The 13,117-nt window shown below is 53.3% G+C and overlaps 1 protein-coding gene across 3 annotated transcripts in view; it reads right to left on the bottom strand.

The window, feature by feature from the left end:
• CRTAC1 (cartilage acidic protein 1) overlaps window positions 1-13,117 on the bottom strand; it is a 150,660-nt gene that overhangs the window by 19,008 nt on the left and 118,535 nt on the right. For all 3 annotated transcript variants that reach the window (XM_039221220.1, XM_039221222.1, XM_039221221.1), the window contains exons 9-11: window positions 9,899-9,981; window positions 8,991-9,091; window positions 8,416-8,584 (exon numbers count right to left, since the gene is read on the bottom strand). In XM_039221220.1, the coding sequence (XP_039077151.1) occupies window positions 8,416-8,584; window positions 8,991-9,091; window positions 9,899-9,981 (353 nt within the window). The remainder of the gene's footprint in view (window positions 1-8,415; window positions 8,585-8,990; window positions 9,092-9,898; window positions 9,982-13,117) is intronic.

Below are 13,117 nucleotides of genomic sequence, written 5' to 3' on the forward strand. Positions count from 1 at the left end.
ATACCCTCAAGCGTCATTCGTGGGCTGAGTAAACAATGTCACCCACGTGGATGTGCTACTTTCCCTTAATGAATGCAGACACTCCGGGAAAAACCAGGGAAACTGAAAAGTGCTGCTGAATTTACAGCAGCTTTGGGCCCTTACTGTCCGCCGAAGGATTTTACAAGGATAGCTACTGTGGGGGCGGAGGGTAGTCTGGGACACATTTTCATGTATAAAAGGGATTCCTGCATTTTAGAAAAGGGTTGGCAGCCACCAGCAGACTTCGAGGAGAGTGTGTGTGTAGACTCCCGTGTGCAAGGGTCCACTCTCGGGGGTGATGCTTGAGACGGCAGGGGGCACGGGGTGGAGGGCCCCAGCTGCGCCTTCTTCCTGGAGCCCTGGCACCCTTCTATGGGGCCTCCCCTCCCTGCATTTGCTTCCCCTTGGCCTTGCCACTACCTGCTGTCATTAAGGAGGACAGGGTGCTGCGGGCACACGTGCACGTGTCAGAGGTGAGCGGCCCCTGTCTGAGGGCGAGGCAGGGCAGTGGGACCAGGGAGAGGTTCCCAGAGCCAAGACCCCCAAACCCCACACCCGGGGCAGCTTCTCTTCCCCTCCAGACTCCCCGCTTCCAACCTCACTGATTCTGGGGTTTCCTTTCTCAAGTCAGACAATTATTTCTCATAAACCTCTAATCCCCCACTCCCTCCTTCTATAATAATTCGTTTTGGAGAAGGAGGGTGGATCATGGGACCGGGGGTACCCACGGTGGGCTCTTTTTTGTTTTTTTCTATTTTGAAATAGTCTCTTGAAGTTAAAGAGATTTGGCATTTTTAGGTTGTACAGTGCCCAAATTAAGTGGCATATATAAAAAGTAAACACTTTTCCATTAAAAAAAGGAGACAAAGAATAGCAAATGTTTCTCACCTCAGCCGACAGAACGCTACAGGAATACATTTTCCAGCCTGACTGGAGTGCCACAAATAACTCAGAAGAGTCACCGAATATTCATAGACAATCACAAATTTACATCCTGTGTTTGCATCATGTAGTTCTGAGTCCTGCTTCCTCCCTTCCTCCCAGCCCAGGACGGGCAGGGCTGTGAGTTAAGCCAGTCATGGAGAATACATCTCAGTAGGAGTCCCTCTTCTGCTGCTGCTGATTTTGCTGACTTGGGCACCTTCTCCGGGGCCTCAGTTTCCTCATCTATAAGATGGGGGTGTGGCCCAGAGCTCTAGCACTCCTGGGAAGGACAGGCCTTCTTCCTTGTGAGCCCTGCCCCAGCTGACTGTCCCCTAAGCATCCCCATCTCCACCATCTCTTAGATATGGGGGCACCTGTAGTTCCCAGAGCACCTTCATTGATTGGCAATAATGCTGGAGAATATGTACCCTAAACTGTAGCACGTGGTCTCACTGTTGGCACTGGGCCCTCTCGGCAGCACCACGGGGAATGTACTAGATTTCTAATTTCCATTTTATTTTTTATTTTTTTTATTATTTTCTTAAATAGTTTATTGTCAAGTTGGTTTCCATATAACACCCAGTGATCTAATTTCCACTTTAGAGATAAAGGGGCTCAGACCCGGGGAGGGGACACAAATAGCCCAGAGTTCCCCAACTAGGGATGTCTGACCCCAAAGCCTGTACCTGCTTTGCCCTTGTTCTACTGCTCACTTGGCCCCCACACCCAGCCCCACCACGGGCCAAGTGTCCTGCAGGGGTCTGGGATTTAGCAAGAAGATGGACCCAGGTCCCATCCTGTAAGAGCTGCATCCCGTGGGGGCAATGGACATAGTGATGATGTTATAATAAACTGGGAACGTGCAGCCATAGCCTTGGTGCCACGTGGTGGGAGAGGCGGGTGTTAAAAGTCATTCCATTTGGGTGTTGCAGGAGGAGTAGGAGTTTGTGAGGCAGAGAAGGGAAGGAAGGAGCAGTCCAGGCAGATGGTACGGCATGGTACAGAGGTATGATGAGGTCATGTGTGTATGAAGAGCAGGGAGAAGTTACAAGTGGGGGAAGCAGAGTGTGGGAAAATGTATTGGCGGGGTTGGGGGGGAAGGAGACTGGGAGAGGCTTTGGAACTTTCATGTATGAGGCTGATCTGAATCCTCCAGATGACTCTGTGAGGTGGGCATTCTATCCCCGCTCACCAGGTGTAGACATTGGCAAAGTGAAGTGACTCGCAGGTGCCTGAGCTACGATTCAAACCCAGACTCCTGTCCCAGGCTGTTCCCTCTCTCAAGCAGCCAGACATCTCGGGTGGTCCCAGGCACTGCACAAGGCCAGCTTTCACGCAGTCTGCCTGCCTGCCAGGCCCATGAGTCAGGGAGTGGGGCTGTGAGCAGGGGAGGCCCCATTAACCAGCACAGCTGGGAGGTCAAAAGCAGCAGGGAGTCACCTCTGGCAGCATTTAAAGGACAAAGGCCAAGGAGGCACAGAGAATTGCGCTTTTCAGAATTACCAGCAAAGCAGATGGTGGGAATACAGTTGGTGGAATATTTTTGCACTTTAATAAAGCAATTTTCATGTGGGCCACTGAATTTTCCTTCCCTAAATGAGCACCAGCAGGCTTGGAGGCAGCTCTGAGTCACTTGCAAACAATTAGCTTAAAGGAAGGTGGTTGAGTGTGTGTGGCAGGGGTACCGTCAAGGCCTGGGGTGGGCCGGCCTGTGGGTGAGCCCCCTATGGGGGCTGGCAGGGACAAGTAGACTGTAGGTGCTTGTTTCCATTTTCTGGGTTTGGCTGAGCTGCCTTAGCCCTCTGCAAACCAGGGATGGGACAGCCAGGGTAAGAGATCTGTAGGGTGAGTGTGTAGGGGGTGGGGACTTGGATGCAGGTTCAGAGCAAACAGTGTGCAGCGGGCCACCCCGCAAGGGCCGTGAGCAGAAATGCTTCTTTATGAGCCTGGCTGGCCAGCTGTACCAGAAGGGGCAGGGAAAGGCCAGGGCAGGGTGCAGAGGAGAGGTGAAACAAGGCCAGGGGCTCCACTGAGCAGGGGTGGGTAGGATGGGAGCCAGCACACAGAATGGGCCCTCTGGGAACCCCAGAGAATGAAACATCCACCCAGTGAGGTCCATGAATTTTTGGTGCATGAGGATGCGACGCGGCCCAGACCCTTGAGAGCAGGGAGGATACAGGAGGGTCTGAGGAGCTGGTCCTCCGACCAAGGCTCAGTGCTGAGCTGAGCAGGACGTGGGCGTGCTGAGGGGCACGCATGCACACCCACATACTTGTCCACGCCCACGCCCTCAACTGAACCTTGCTGCAAAGTCAGGGGGAGGCAGAAAATGATTCACAAAGGCAGGGAGGGAGCGGGGTCAGTTGGGGTGAGCATGAGCGCCGTGAGTGCTGGAAGGGGGGTTTCCTTGGGCCCTCTTCCCTTTCGAGACCTCCCCCTCCTGGGACAGCCACGGGGCCCACACGTGTGGCTCAGTGATTCAGAAGGACAAGGCAGGCCTTTCTTGAATTCGCGTTCTGGACATGCCCCTTCTCACCCCGGGGACCACAAAACAAACTGCTCAGGACTGGAAACCATCGGGCAGTCCATCAATGGGAGACTTGCTCCATAAATTATGACTGCATACTGCGCAGTACTGAGCTTGGAAAACAAAGGAGAGATGCGCACACTTGGAATGGCATCCAGGTTACATTCACTGCTATGAAGGGGGAAGAAAAGCAAATTTGGGACTAATAGGCAGAGTATAGTCATTTTTGTTAACAAAAACTCCCAAGGAATATTTATCTATAAAGATGCTCCTATGCACAGTGCATGTGGGAAAAGCACAAGGAAAAGCGTGGAGCTGGGAGCAGGTGACCCCACCCCTCACTCTCCACATTCCTGATCCCCTATCCTGTTCTGCAGGTCCTTTAACAGCACTTAACATCTAACAGTTGATATATTTCCCTAGTTATTATGTTTATGTCATATGTTTCTTCTACTTTCCCTAGAATGTAAGGTCACCCATGGCAGGGGTCTTTGTCTCATCAGTGTTTGGCACATAGTAGGTGGCTCAGTGAGTAAGTATTGACTAAATGGATCAAATGGTACTGGAGAGGGTGAAGGGAGAAATGTTTCCCTGTTGCTTAATATTCAAAACATAATGGTGAGCTTTTGGGTCATTTTTCCTTTCTTTTTAATCATGGTATAATTTCTAATTTTCCCATAATCAGTCTGCATTATTCTTACAATCAGGAAAAAAACATTAAATCCTTCTAAGACAACACCAGCGGCTCTCCCTGCGGGGCTCATGGTGCAGGATGCCATCCCTGCTGGGGGCCCCTGGACATCCCTCCCCACCCCCTGCCCCAAGCAGCCCTGTCCTCCCACAGCATAGCCTGGCTTGGGCTTGCTCAGGGGAGCTCTGATCTGCCTGTCCCACTCCAGCCTGGCTCCTGGTTCCCCCTACAGTTTGGCTTTGGCCTACCTCTCTAGACTCCGCTCCTACCAGACCATTCCTGTTGTGTGGACACAACGCTCGCATCTCTGGGCCTTTGTTCAAGCCAGGCCCTGGAGTGCTCTCGTCAGCTGCCCTCCAGGCCTTCTAAATTCCCACCGTCCTGCTAGACCTCATGCTGGCCCATGTCCTTGGGAAGCAGAATGAAGTTCTCCTGAGCTGGTCCTCACACGGGCCCTGGGCCAGCGTGATGGCACATCTAGGTCTACCTTGCACCAGAATCCCTGTGTCCATCTGCCTCTTCCCCTGGACTGTGAGCCCGGAGGGCAGGGGCATTTATTCTTCATTGCATCTGTCTCTTTCCCACGTCTCTCTGTGTCTCTCGGGTTCCCCAGCCCACTGTCGGTCTGTGGTCCCCGTCCTCTCTCTTTCCTCAATCCTTCCTTCCATCTGGCCTTTCCTCTTGGCTCCCTCTCTTCCTACCCCACCGCTGCCCCTCCATCAGCCAGGAAGGCTTGCGCTATGCTGGATCCATGAAGGAGACCCTCCCAGAGTGGGGGCCTTGGAGCCGCGGGGACAGAGCCCAGTTGCTCCTGGCTCTGCTGCTTGCTCGGTCACCTCCGGGAGTCTCACTGTAGGCCTGAGAGTGATCCACAGGGACAGGTCTCCGAGAGCAGCCTTCCTTTAATGACTCTCTGGGAGTAGATCCTGACAAGAGAGGAGCCTGCAAGGGGACCCAGGGGAGCAGTTTGAGCCAGAGTTCAGAGCCACAATACATCCCCTGGCCTTGCAAAATATCAAGGGGGAGCTCTGCATCAGATGCAGCATCTACCAGCCCAGTTGTGTGAGGCAGACAGTTGGGAAGAGGCATGGAGGCTCTAGGGTGCCTGTGATCCCCCCAAATGATGTGGCCAAGGCTGCCCAGTTAAAAAGTAGGTCTGTACTGGCCAGAGCAGAGACACAGTGAGGCCCATAAACACGTCTTAAATTAGCACAGGCAGCCCATGGGATGGGAGGAAGGAGAACCTCAGCTCCAGGCCCATACTTAACCGTTGGTTTGCTAGGTGGAACCTCAGTTTCCTGATCTCTACACAACGGGGTGGGGATAAACATCCCACCTGCGCTACCACGGCATTACCTTGCTGACTGGATGGCCTTACATGGGTCACCTGGTAACTGAGGGGATGGGGATGTCCAGGAAGAGAGAGGCAGAGCAGGAGGACCCTGGCTGGCTCCCCACACGGCAGCTATGGAAGGTCAAGTGGTTAAGTCACAGTGGTCAAGAACTCAGACAGTGGTGTTCAAGGAGTCGGGGTCCAAATCCAGCCCTCTCCACTTTCTGGAGATGTAATTTGGGGGCAGTTTACTCAGCCAGAGCCTCAGTTTTCTGACCTGTGAAATGGGGTTATGATTTATCGTGTTGTGGTAAAAACTGAGCGAGGTATCTCTTAGGCAAGGCACTTAGCCCAGTGCCTGGTGCATACTAAGCGCTCAGTGACTGTTGGCGATGGCTATTTTGTCAGAGGACAATGTATTTAAAAGTCGTCTTGCACTTGGCCAGCACCGCAAATGGCTACCTTAAAAGTGACAAACGTTTCAACAGCCAACCGACCCATCCAGGGTGAAATAGGCCAAGCACATGCTCACATAACCAGGCCCGATCCCCTAAACATTTATGCTTCTTTTTCTGACTGCATAAATATTATGTATTCCTATAAAAATTGGAACACACACACAAAACATATGGAAAAAAATAAAAATCATACGCTTGGACAGGTCTGGATTTGAGTCTTAGCTCTGCCATTGATCTACTGTGTGGCCTCGGGCAGGTTTCTTAATTTGCTGTGGTCTTCAGTTTTCCTATTTGTAAAATGAGGATAAATAGTGCCCACATCACAGGGTGGTCTTGAGGATGAAAGGCAGTAAGAGGAGTAAAGTGCCACCTGGAATGAGTAAGAGTTACCGTGGTAACCCAGCCCCTCCAAAGCACTGGTCACATTTTCTGCATGTTCTTGCAGTTTTTTTCTGTGCCCATGTGATGTGTGTCTAATATTAACACATACATTAATTTCAGACCACATTGCCTGCTCTTTTTATGTTAGTAGTATACCACCGTGTGAGGTGCTAACACGCGGGGGTGGGGTGGGTGGTGTCTGATCTTGAGTCCCGGTATGTCTGACTCAGATGCTTTCTTCGCCATGGTGTCTTAGTGAGGACCCTCGTGGCTCCTCAACACTTTTTCTATGATTGCCCCTCCCTCTCCTCTCTCAAGGGCTTTTTAGACTCCCTGCCCCCACCAGTTTCCTCCTCAATGCATTTCTTTAAAAACATCTTACGTTGAAATGATTACAGATTCACAGAATTTGCAAAGATAGTACAGAAAGACTCTGTCCCTATCACCCAGTTTCCCTCGATGGTTAGAGCTTATGCAACTATAGCATAATACCCAAACCGGAAATGGACCGGAAGTGGACTTGGTCATGTGTGTGTGTGTGTGTGTGTGTGTGTGTCTTCATGTCATTTTCTCACATGTATAGGTTTGTGCAACCATGCCCACAATCAAGATACAGAAGTGCTCTATCGCCCCAAAGACCTCCCTCAGGCTGTCCCTTTATGGTCACACCCACCCCTGGCAATGACCACTCTGTTTTCTGTCTCTGTAATTTTGTCAGTTCGAGAATATTATATAAGTGGAACCAATAGTATGTGACTTTATGAGTTGGGCTTTTCCTCACCTCCCACCACAGAGCCCGCCAGAGCTATCCAAGTTGCCACGTGTATCAATGTTCACTCCTTTTTATTGCTGAGTACTATTCCCTGGCACAGAGGGACCAGTTTGATGAACCAGTAATCTATCATAGGATACCTAGTGTGCTTCCAGTTGGGCTCTTAGTGCTAAAGCTACACTGAACCATCTTGTATAGGTTTTTATGAGGACATAAGTTTTCATTCATCTGGGATAAATACCTAGGAGTGCAACTGCTGGGTCTTATAGTAGTTGTGTGTTTAGTTTTTTTGTTTTTTGGGGGTTTTTTTTAGATTTTTTAAATGTTTATTTTTTTTTGAAAGAGATATGGACAGACAGAATGAGAGAGAAGAATGCAAGCAGGGGAGGGGCAGAGAGAGCAGGAGACACAGAATCTGAACCAGACTCCAGGCTCTGAGCTGTCAGCACAGAGCCCGACGCAGGGCTTGAACCCATGAACTCTGAGATCATAACCTGAGCTGAAGTTGGACGCTTAACCGACTGAGCCACCCAGGCGCCCCTAACTTTTTGTTTTTAAAGAAACCACCAAACTATTCTGCAGAGTTGCTGTACCTTTTTACATTCCCACCAATAATGCATGAGAGATCCAGTTTCTCTGCATCCTCACCGGCTTTTGGTATTGTTCCTTTTTTTTTTTTCCAGCTGTTCTGATGAGTGTGTTGTCATATCTCATTAATAACACAGATATACTGTACAGCTATTTATGTACTGTATGTATTATCTGTGCCTATATACATATAAAAATAGTAGGAATTTTTTGTCCCCCCCCCGACAAGAACAGATTTTTACCCCCTTGAGGGTGATGTCACACCCCCCTCCCCCCGAGAACGCACAGCTTCTCCAAGCCTCCTAGTTAAGGGAAGGCACCAGGGGTTTGATGAGGCTTTAACTACCAAGCCGGCTCCCAGGAGGCCAGGGAAACAGCTGGTTTGGACAAGTTTGGTACAATGTCTGAACAAGGCCACAGCCCTGGACAGAGGGAGGATTAAATACTCTGACCCCAAAGTGAACTAATTCAACAGAGGACTGCAGTGGGGGCCCCTGTGAGGGGAAGGGCCTGGAAACCTTCCTCCCGGGCTCAGGTTCGCCCAGAGCAGGGCTGCCGACAGCTGGTGTCCACCGCGGCTCTCACAGAACCTGGAGTGCTCTGTACGGTGGCTGCTTGGGCTGAGCTCTCTGTTACCAAGCATGTTTGGGATGCAGCTTCAGGAGCCCACTGTCCAGGCACGGCAGCTCACTGCCTGACCCTCCCCCAGGCCTGACTCACCTAAGCCAAAGTGAGCCACGGGCTCCATCTCACACAGGTAGCCTGAGCCCCCGTCGATAATCCTCAGGTGGGCCCCACTTTTCTTGGTGTAGAGCACGACCTTAGCTCCTCTGGCGAAGGCCCCGAACTGCGTCCGAGGCACCACGCGCAGCCAGTTGTTGTTGAAGCCCTGCAGGGTGGGAGGGAGGCAGGCCGGTGTCAGGGGTGGGCAGGAGGGGCAGGGAGGGAGGAGGGGGAAGGGAAGAAAAGGAGCAGAGGGAAGAAAGGAAGCCAGGCAGGGAAGGTAAACAGGGTGAAGTTTGGAAAGCAAGGCACTGGAGAAATGAGGGGAAAGCTAACAGACTTGGAGAAAAGAGTTTTGGAGCACAACTGCCAGAGGAAGGCGAAGGGACAAAGGGCTTCTCCCAGGAGGCAGCCCTTCTTGGAGGTTTACTGTGTATCTGGGAATTTATTTCCTGGGTGTCCATTTTCCACCACGCTGGGCAAGCAGGCATCCCGGGCCTTCTGCCCTCTGTCACCCTAGACCCAGGGTAGACACTAGGCTGGGCTCTGCAGGTCCCGGGGTCCATGCACACCTGGTTTCCCCGGAAGACGGACAGTGGCTGAGCCATGGACTCCCCGTGGGACAAGATGAGGTCCAGCATCCCGTCTCCATCGAAGTCTGTCACCACACCCCCTGCAACAAGGCAGATTTCACTCTGGCTGTCGGCCAGGAGACCCAAGTGGGAGAGGGGCTCCCAGCTAGTACCATGCGGTGCTGCATGTGCCAGAGGGTGGGAGGCAGAAGGCACGGTGCTGGGGCAGGGGGACAAGGTGGAAACCCATCTCCTCTGCTTTCCAACCGTCAGCTCATGGGAGGAAATCATGAAGAGGGGGGTCCCTTTCCTTTCCCTGAACTTGTGCATGGAACGCACGCAAATCGTTCAGACCATGAGGACTTCTTCCTGATCTATTACACATGGCCTTTGCACTTTCAGTTTTTGTCAATGTATCATGTTTGCATATTCATGGTCTCCTTTTGGGCCTCACTACAACCCAGGCAGGTAAGGAGGGCAGGCGTAGTTATCCCGTCTAAGGATGGTGCAGATCAGGACCCGGAAGATGAAACAACTTTCCAAGACCACAAATGAGGCAATGGCAGGACCAGGTCTTGGGACTCCTGATCCAGTGCTCTTTCTCCAACACCAGGCTGAATGCCAAGAGGGGAGGGGTCAGACTGCAGAACCCGCAGCCTCTCCTTTCCATCCCCACCTTGGTAAGGCATTGCCAGAGAAGCTACTGCCCCTGGATTCCCAGACTCCCGCCCCCAGCAGCAGTGCTTCTGGCCTGCTGCTCCCAGGGGCTCACCCCGGCCTTCAGAATGGCAGGGAAGGAGTCCCGTGCAGAGGAGTTGGCTGCCCCACCCCTCTTGCCCTCACCCTGGGCGTACGGGCACTGCTGAGACAGGAGTGCGGGCCAGGCCCTCCCCCTCAGGTGCCCTCACCTGTGCCCCGGCCCTCGGGCTCCAAGGCATCACCAGGATTGAGCTCCTCGATGAGAGGGTCGCCATGTTCCCTGCGGATGACACTGCAGAAAAATAGAGAGGTCATTCCTGGATTAGTAACGTGCCCGCAAGGCACCCGGGGCCCCCTCACTCCATCCTCTGTCCCCTGAACATCCCCAGGCACCCTGTGCATGGGCCACCGTTTGGATGCCTACGGAGCCACTCTGCTCACAGAGCCTGCCTACACCCTGCCTGTCCCCTTCTTGGGTTTTAATTTACGTTGGTAAATATTGATTTTTCCTTCTCTAATGGATGAATTATAGACAGCCTGGGGAAGGGCAGTTGATGGATGGAGAAGGGGCAGGGACGCAGCTACCTTCAACTGACCTTCACTTTCCTTTAAGTGGTCCCAGGTTTCCAAGTTCTGGGTGTGCCCAGGATTTAAACCACTCCAGTGCCACTTCCTCTAAGTCTTCCCTGATAGTCCTGCGGCCTTCCTGCTTGGCCTTTATCACTTTCTGCCTTGTGTAAAAGCTCTGATCTGAACGAATGCATCTTACCTCCCTGGGTAGACTGTGAGCCTTTGCAGGCCGGGACCAGTGTCCCTCATTCCTGCGTTTCCCACAGCACCGAACACAGTGCGTGGCTCCCGGGAAGCTCTGGGCACATGTCTGTGGGTCACACGGATGAAGTCCAGCGGCACAAGGGAGGAGAGGGCTTCCCTTGGGCTGCAGGGGCTCTGTTTTAAGCTCTGAATCACAGCAATATTTGCTTCAGAAAAGCCCATTGTGACTGTCCTGCTCCTTCTCTGCACTGAGCTGAATGCTGATGACGGTGGTGAGCTCTCCTCCGATTCTTTTCTCATTAGATCCTCGCAGCCCTGGGTGCTCTGGATGTGTGGAGCAGGGCTGGGGGGAGACGGGGCTGGGGGGATGTGACCATTCTCCTGGCAACGCTGCAGGTGGCTCTTCTCTGCCCATCACAGAGGGTCACCAGAGGGCTGAGGGGTGGCCAGTACTTTCAGAGGGGGACAGGCGTCCCCTCAGCTGGAGCCCTTGGTGGCGGGATGGCAGAACTGCAGGGGGTCCGCCACATGGAGCAGCTGCCCTGGAGAGCCCTCCGTCCACCACATGGGGCACCTGTGCTGAACGCATCCACGTGCGTGGTGTGGGCTGAGGTCGGCGTGCCTGGTTGCACTTGGGTGTGTACACCTGCTGGAGGTGTATACGCCTCAGCCTGCCAGTGACCACAGTCCCTTTGACCACCTGTGTCCTGCAGACTCTGCCGCAGCTGGGCAGAGACACCCCTTGGTTCAGGTGCAATGCAGTTAAGGGTTCCCGAGAATAAAGCCCAGCAGTTCCGCTGTTATCTGTGTATTCGCTAAGCAAACTCTTCTGCAGTGACTGCTGTGTGCCTGGGGGCCTGTGGCCATGGTGAACAGCAGGAAGGAGCTTAGGGTCCATGAGGATGGGGAGGCTCATGCTGAGGGCAGAGGGGCTGCAGGGAGGGCAGTGCTGACAAGCTCAGCCGGTTTTGGGTAACCAGGACGGGCTTCCTGGAGGAAGGGCCAACTAAGCTGAGACCAGAACAATGATAAGTATGTGTCCCTGAGACGAAGAGGGAGGAGCAAGGGGCGGGGGAGGGGCAGTAAGAAGGGCGGGGGTTTGGCAGTAGGAGGGTCCAGGCCTGGTACAGCCCAGAAGTGAACAAAGCTGGCAGTGTCTGGGGCTCAGTTGTGAACGGGGAAGTGGAGAGTGGAGACAAAGCCGGGAAGTGTGGGATGAGCCAAAGAGAGGGCAACGGGGAGCCTCTAAACGGTTTCAGGTGGAAGAAGGGTGTGGCTAGATCCGCATTCTCGGCAGCTTGCTCTGTAGGACTGGGCACAGACACCTGCTGGAGGCAGGAATTCCCTTGAGAGAGATGAGGTGTGGTACGGGGGCGGAGAGATGAGGCCAGAGCAGAGGCATGCTTCAGTAGGTCAGGGTGTGACCACACATATCCTGGCTGGCCTGGGAGAGTCCCCGCTTGCCTGCTGTTCCACCATCATTAACAGGACCCCCTCGTACTCAGTAAGCATCTGGTGCGGGTGACGAAGTCCCTGGTTACCCTCCTCTTCACTGAAAGATTCCAAGCTCAAGCACACTGAGGTTTTCGGTCCCCAGGGTCCCCTACAAGGAGACTGCCACACTCTCTTCAGCAACAGGGACAGGTTGGGGCTAAACATCCAGACTTGCCAGCTGAGTGGTGGCCCGAGCTATAGCCTCTCACACTCTCGGCTGTGTGCCCCAGCCATCTGCCACTGGGACTTGGAGCACAGCCACGTACCTCGGAAGTGGCTTCCACTGCTGCTGTGTGGAGGCACACACACTAACCCGTGGGGCCACTCTGTGGCAACCCCGACCTCGTCCATGGCAGCTCTGGGCCAGCCCGCCCTTGGGGTGGCCAGAGGGAGGCTGGGCCGTGTGACAGGCAGGCAGACAGCGGAGGCGCCTGGGTTCTGGGGCCACAGGGATGAGAGCACTAGACCCCTGCTGCCCAGGGCCCCTGGCGAGTGACACTTTATTAGCCAGAGAAGGAAAGCGGTGTCTCTGTTAACGAGCAATTGATCTTCTGCAATTAATCTGGAAGTTGTGAATAAGCTTTTTGCAAGGCACCTAATTAGTAAATCTAGTGCCTTCGGGGGGTGATTACATCCAGTCAGGATTGATGCTTTGTTAATAATTATATTTAAAAACATGCTTAGTCACAGCTCTTGCCTTTTATTAATAGTTGGGGCCCCCCTGGGGTAGGGGATGGGGGCGATGGGGGTCTTGGGGGAGCTGAGCAGGTGATTGGGCCCATTTCCTGAATCCAAGGCCTCCCTGGCCCCACTTGCCTCCTCTCCCCACCTGCTCCTGAGCCCCATTAGCATGTCTTAGGCCAGGGACAGGGCTGTCTCAGGCCACATGGGTCCTGAGGTCCCCCAACAGCAGTTCTCACACTTCAGTGTGATAGGAATCACCTGGTGCCCAGTGTTAGTAGATTCCTGGGCCTTACCTCTGGAGATTCTGATTCAGAAAATCTGGGTGGGCCCCGGGATTCTGTACTTTAAATAAACGCTCCAGGGAATTCTGATGCCAATGGTCCCTGGACCCCTCTTAGAGAAGTATTGCCTCTGAACAGCCAACCTTTCCTCCCCAGATGCAGATCCTTAACAGATTCCTTCTATTGTGTCACTCC

This window comes from Hyaena hyaena, unplaced genomic scaffold (assembly GCF_003009895.1).
Source record: "Hyaena hyaena isolate Hyena2069 unplaced genomic scaffold, ASM300989v1 scaffold_964, whole genome shotgun sequence".
Lineage (NCBI taxonomy): Eukaryota > Metazoa > Chordata > Mammalia > Carnivora > Hyaenidae > Hyaena > Hyaena hyaena.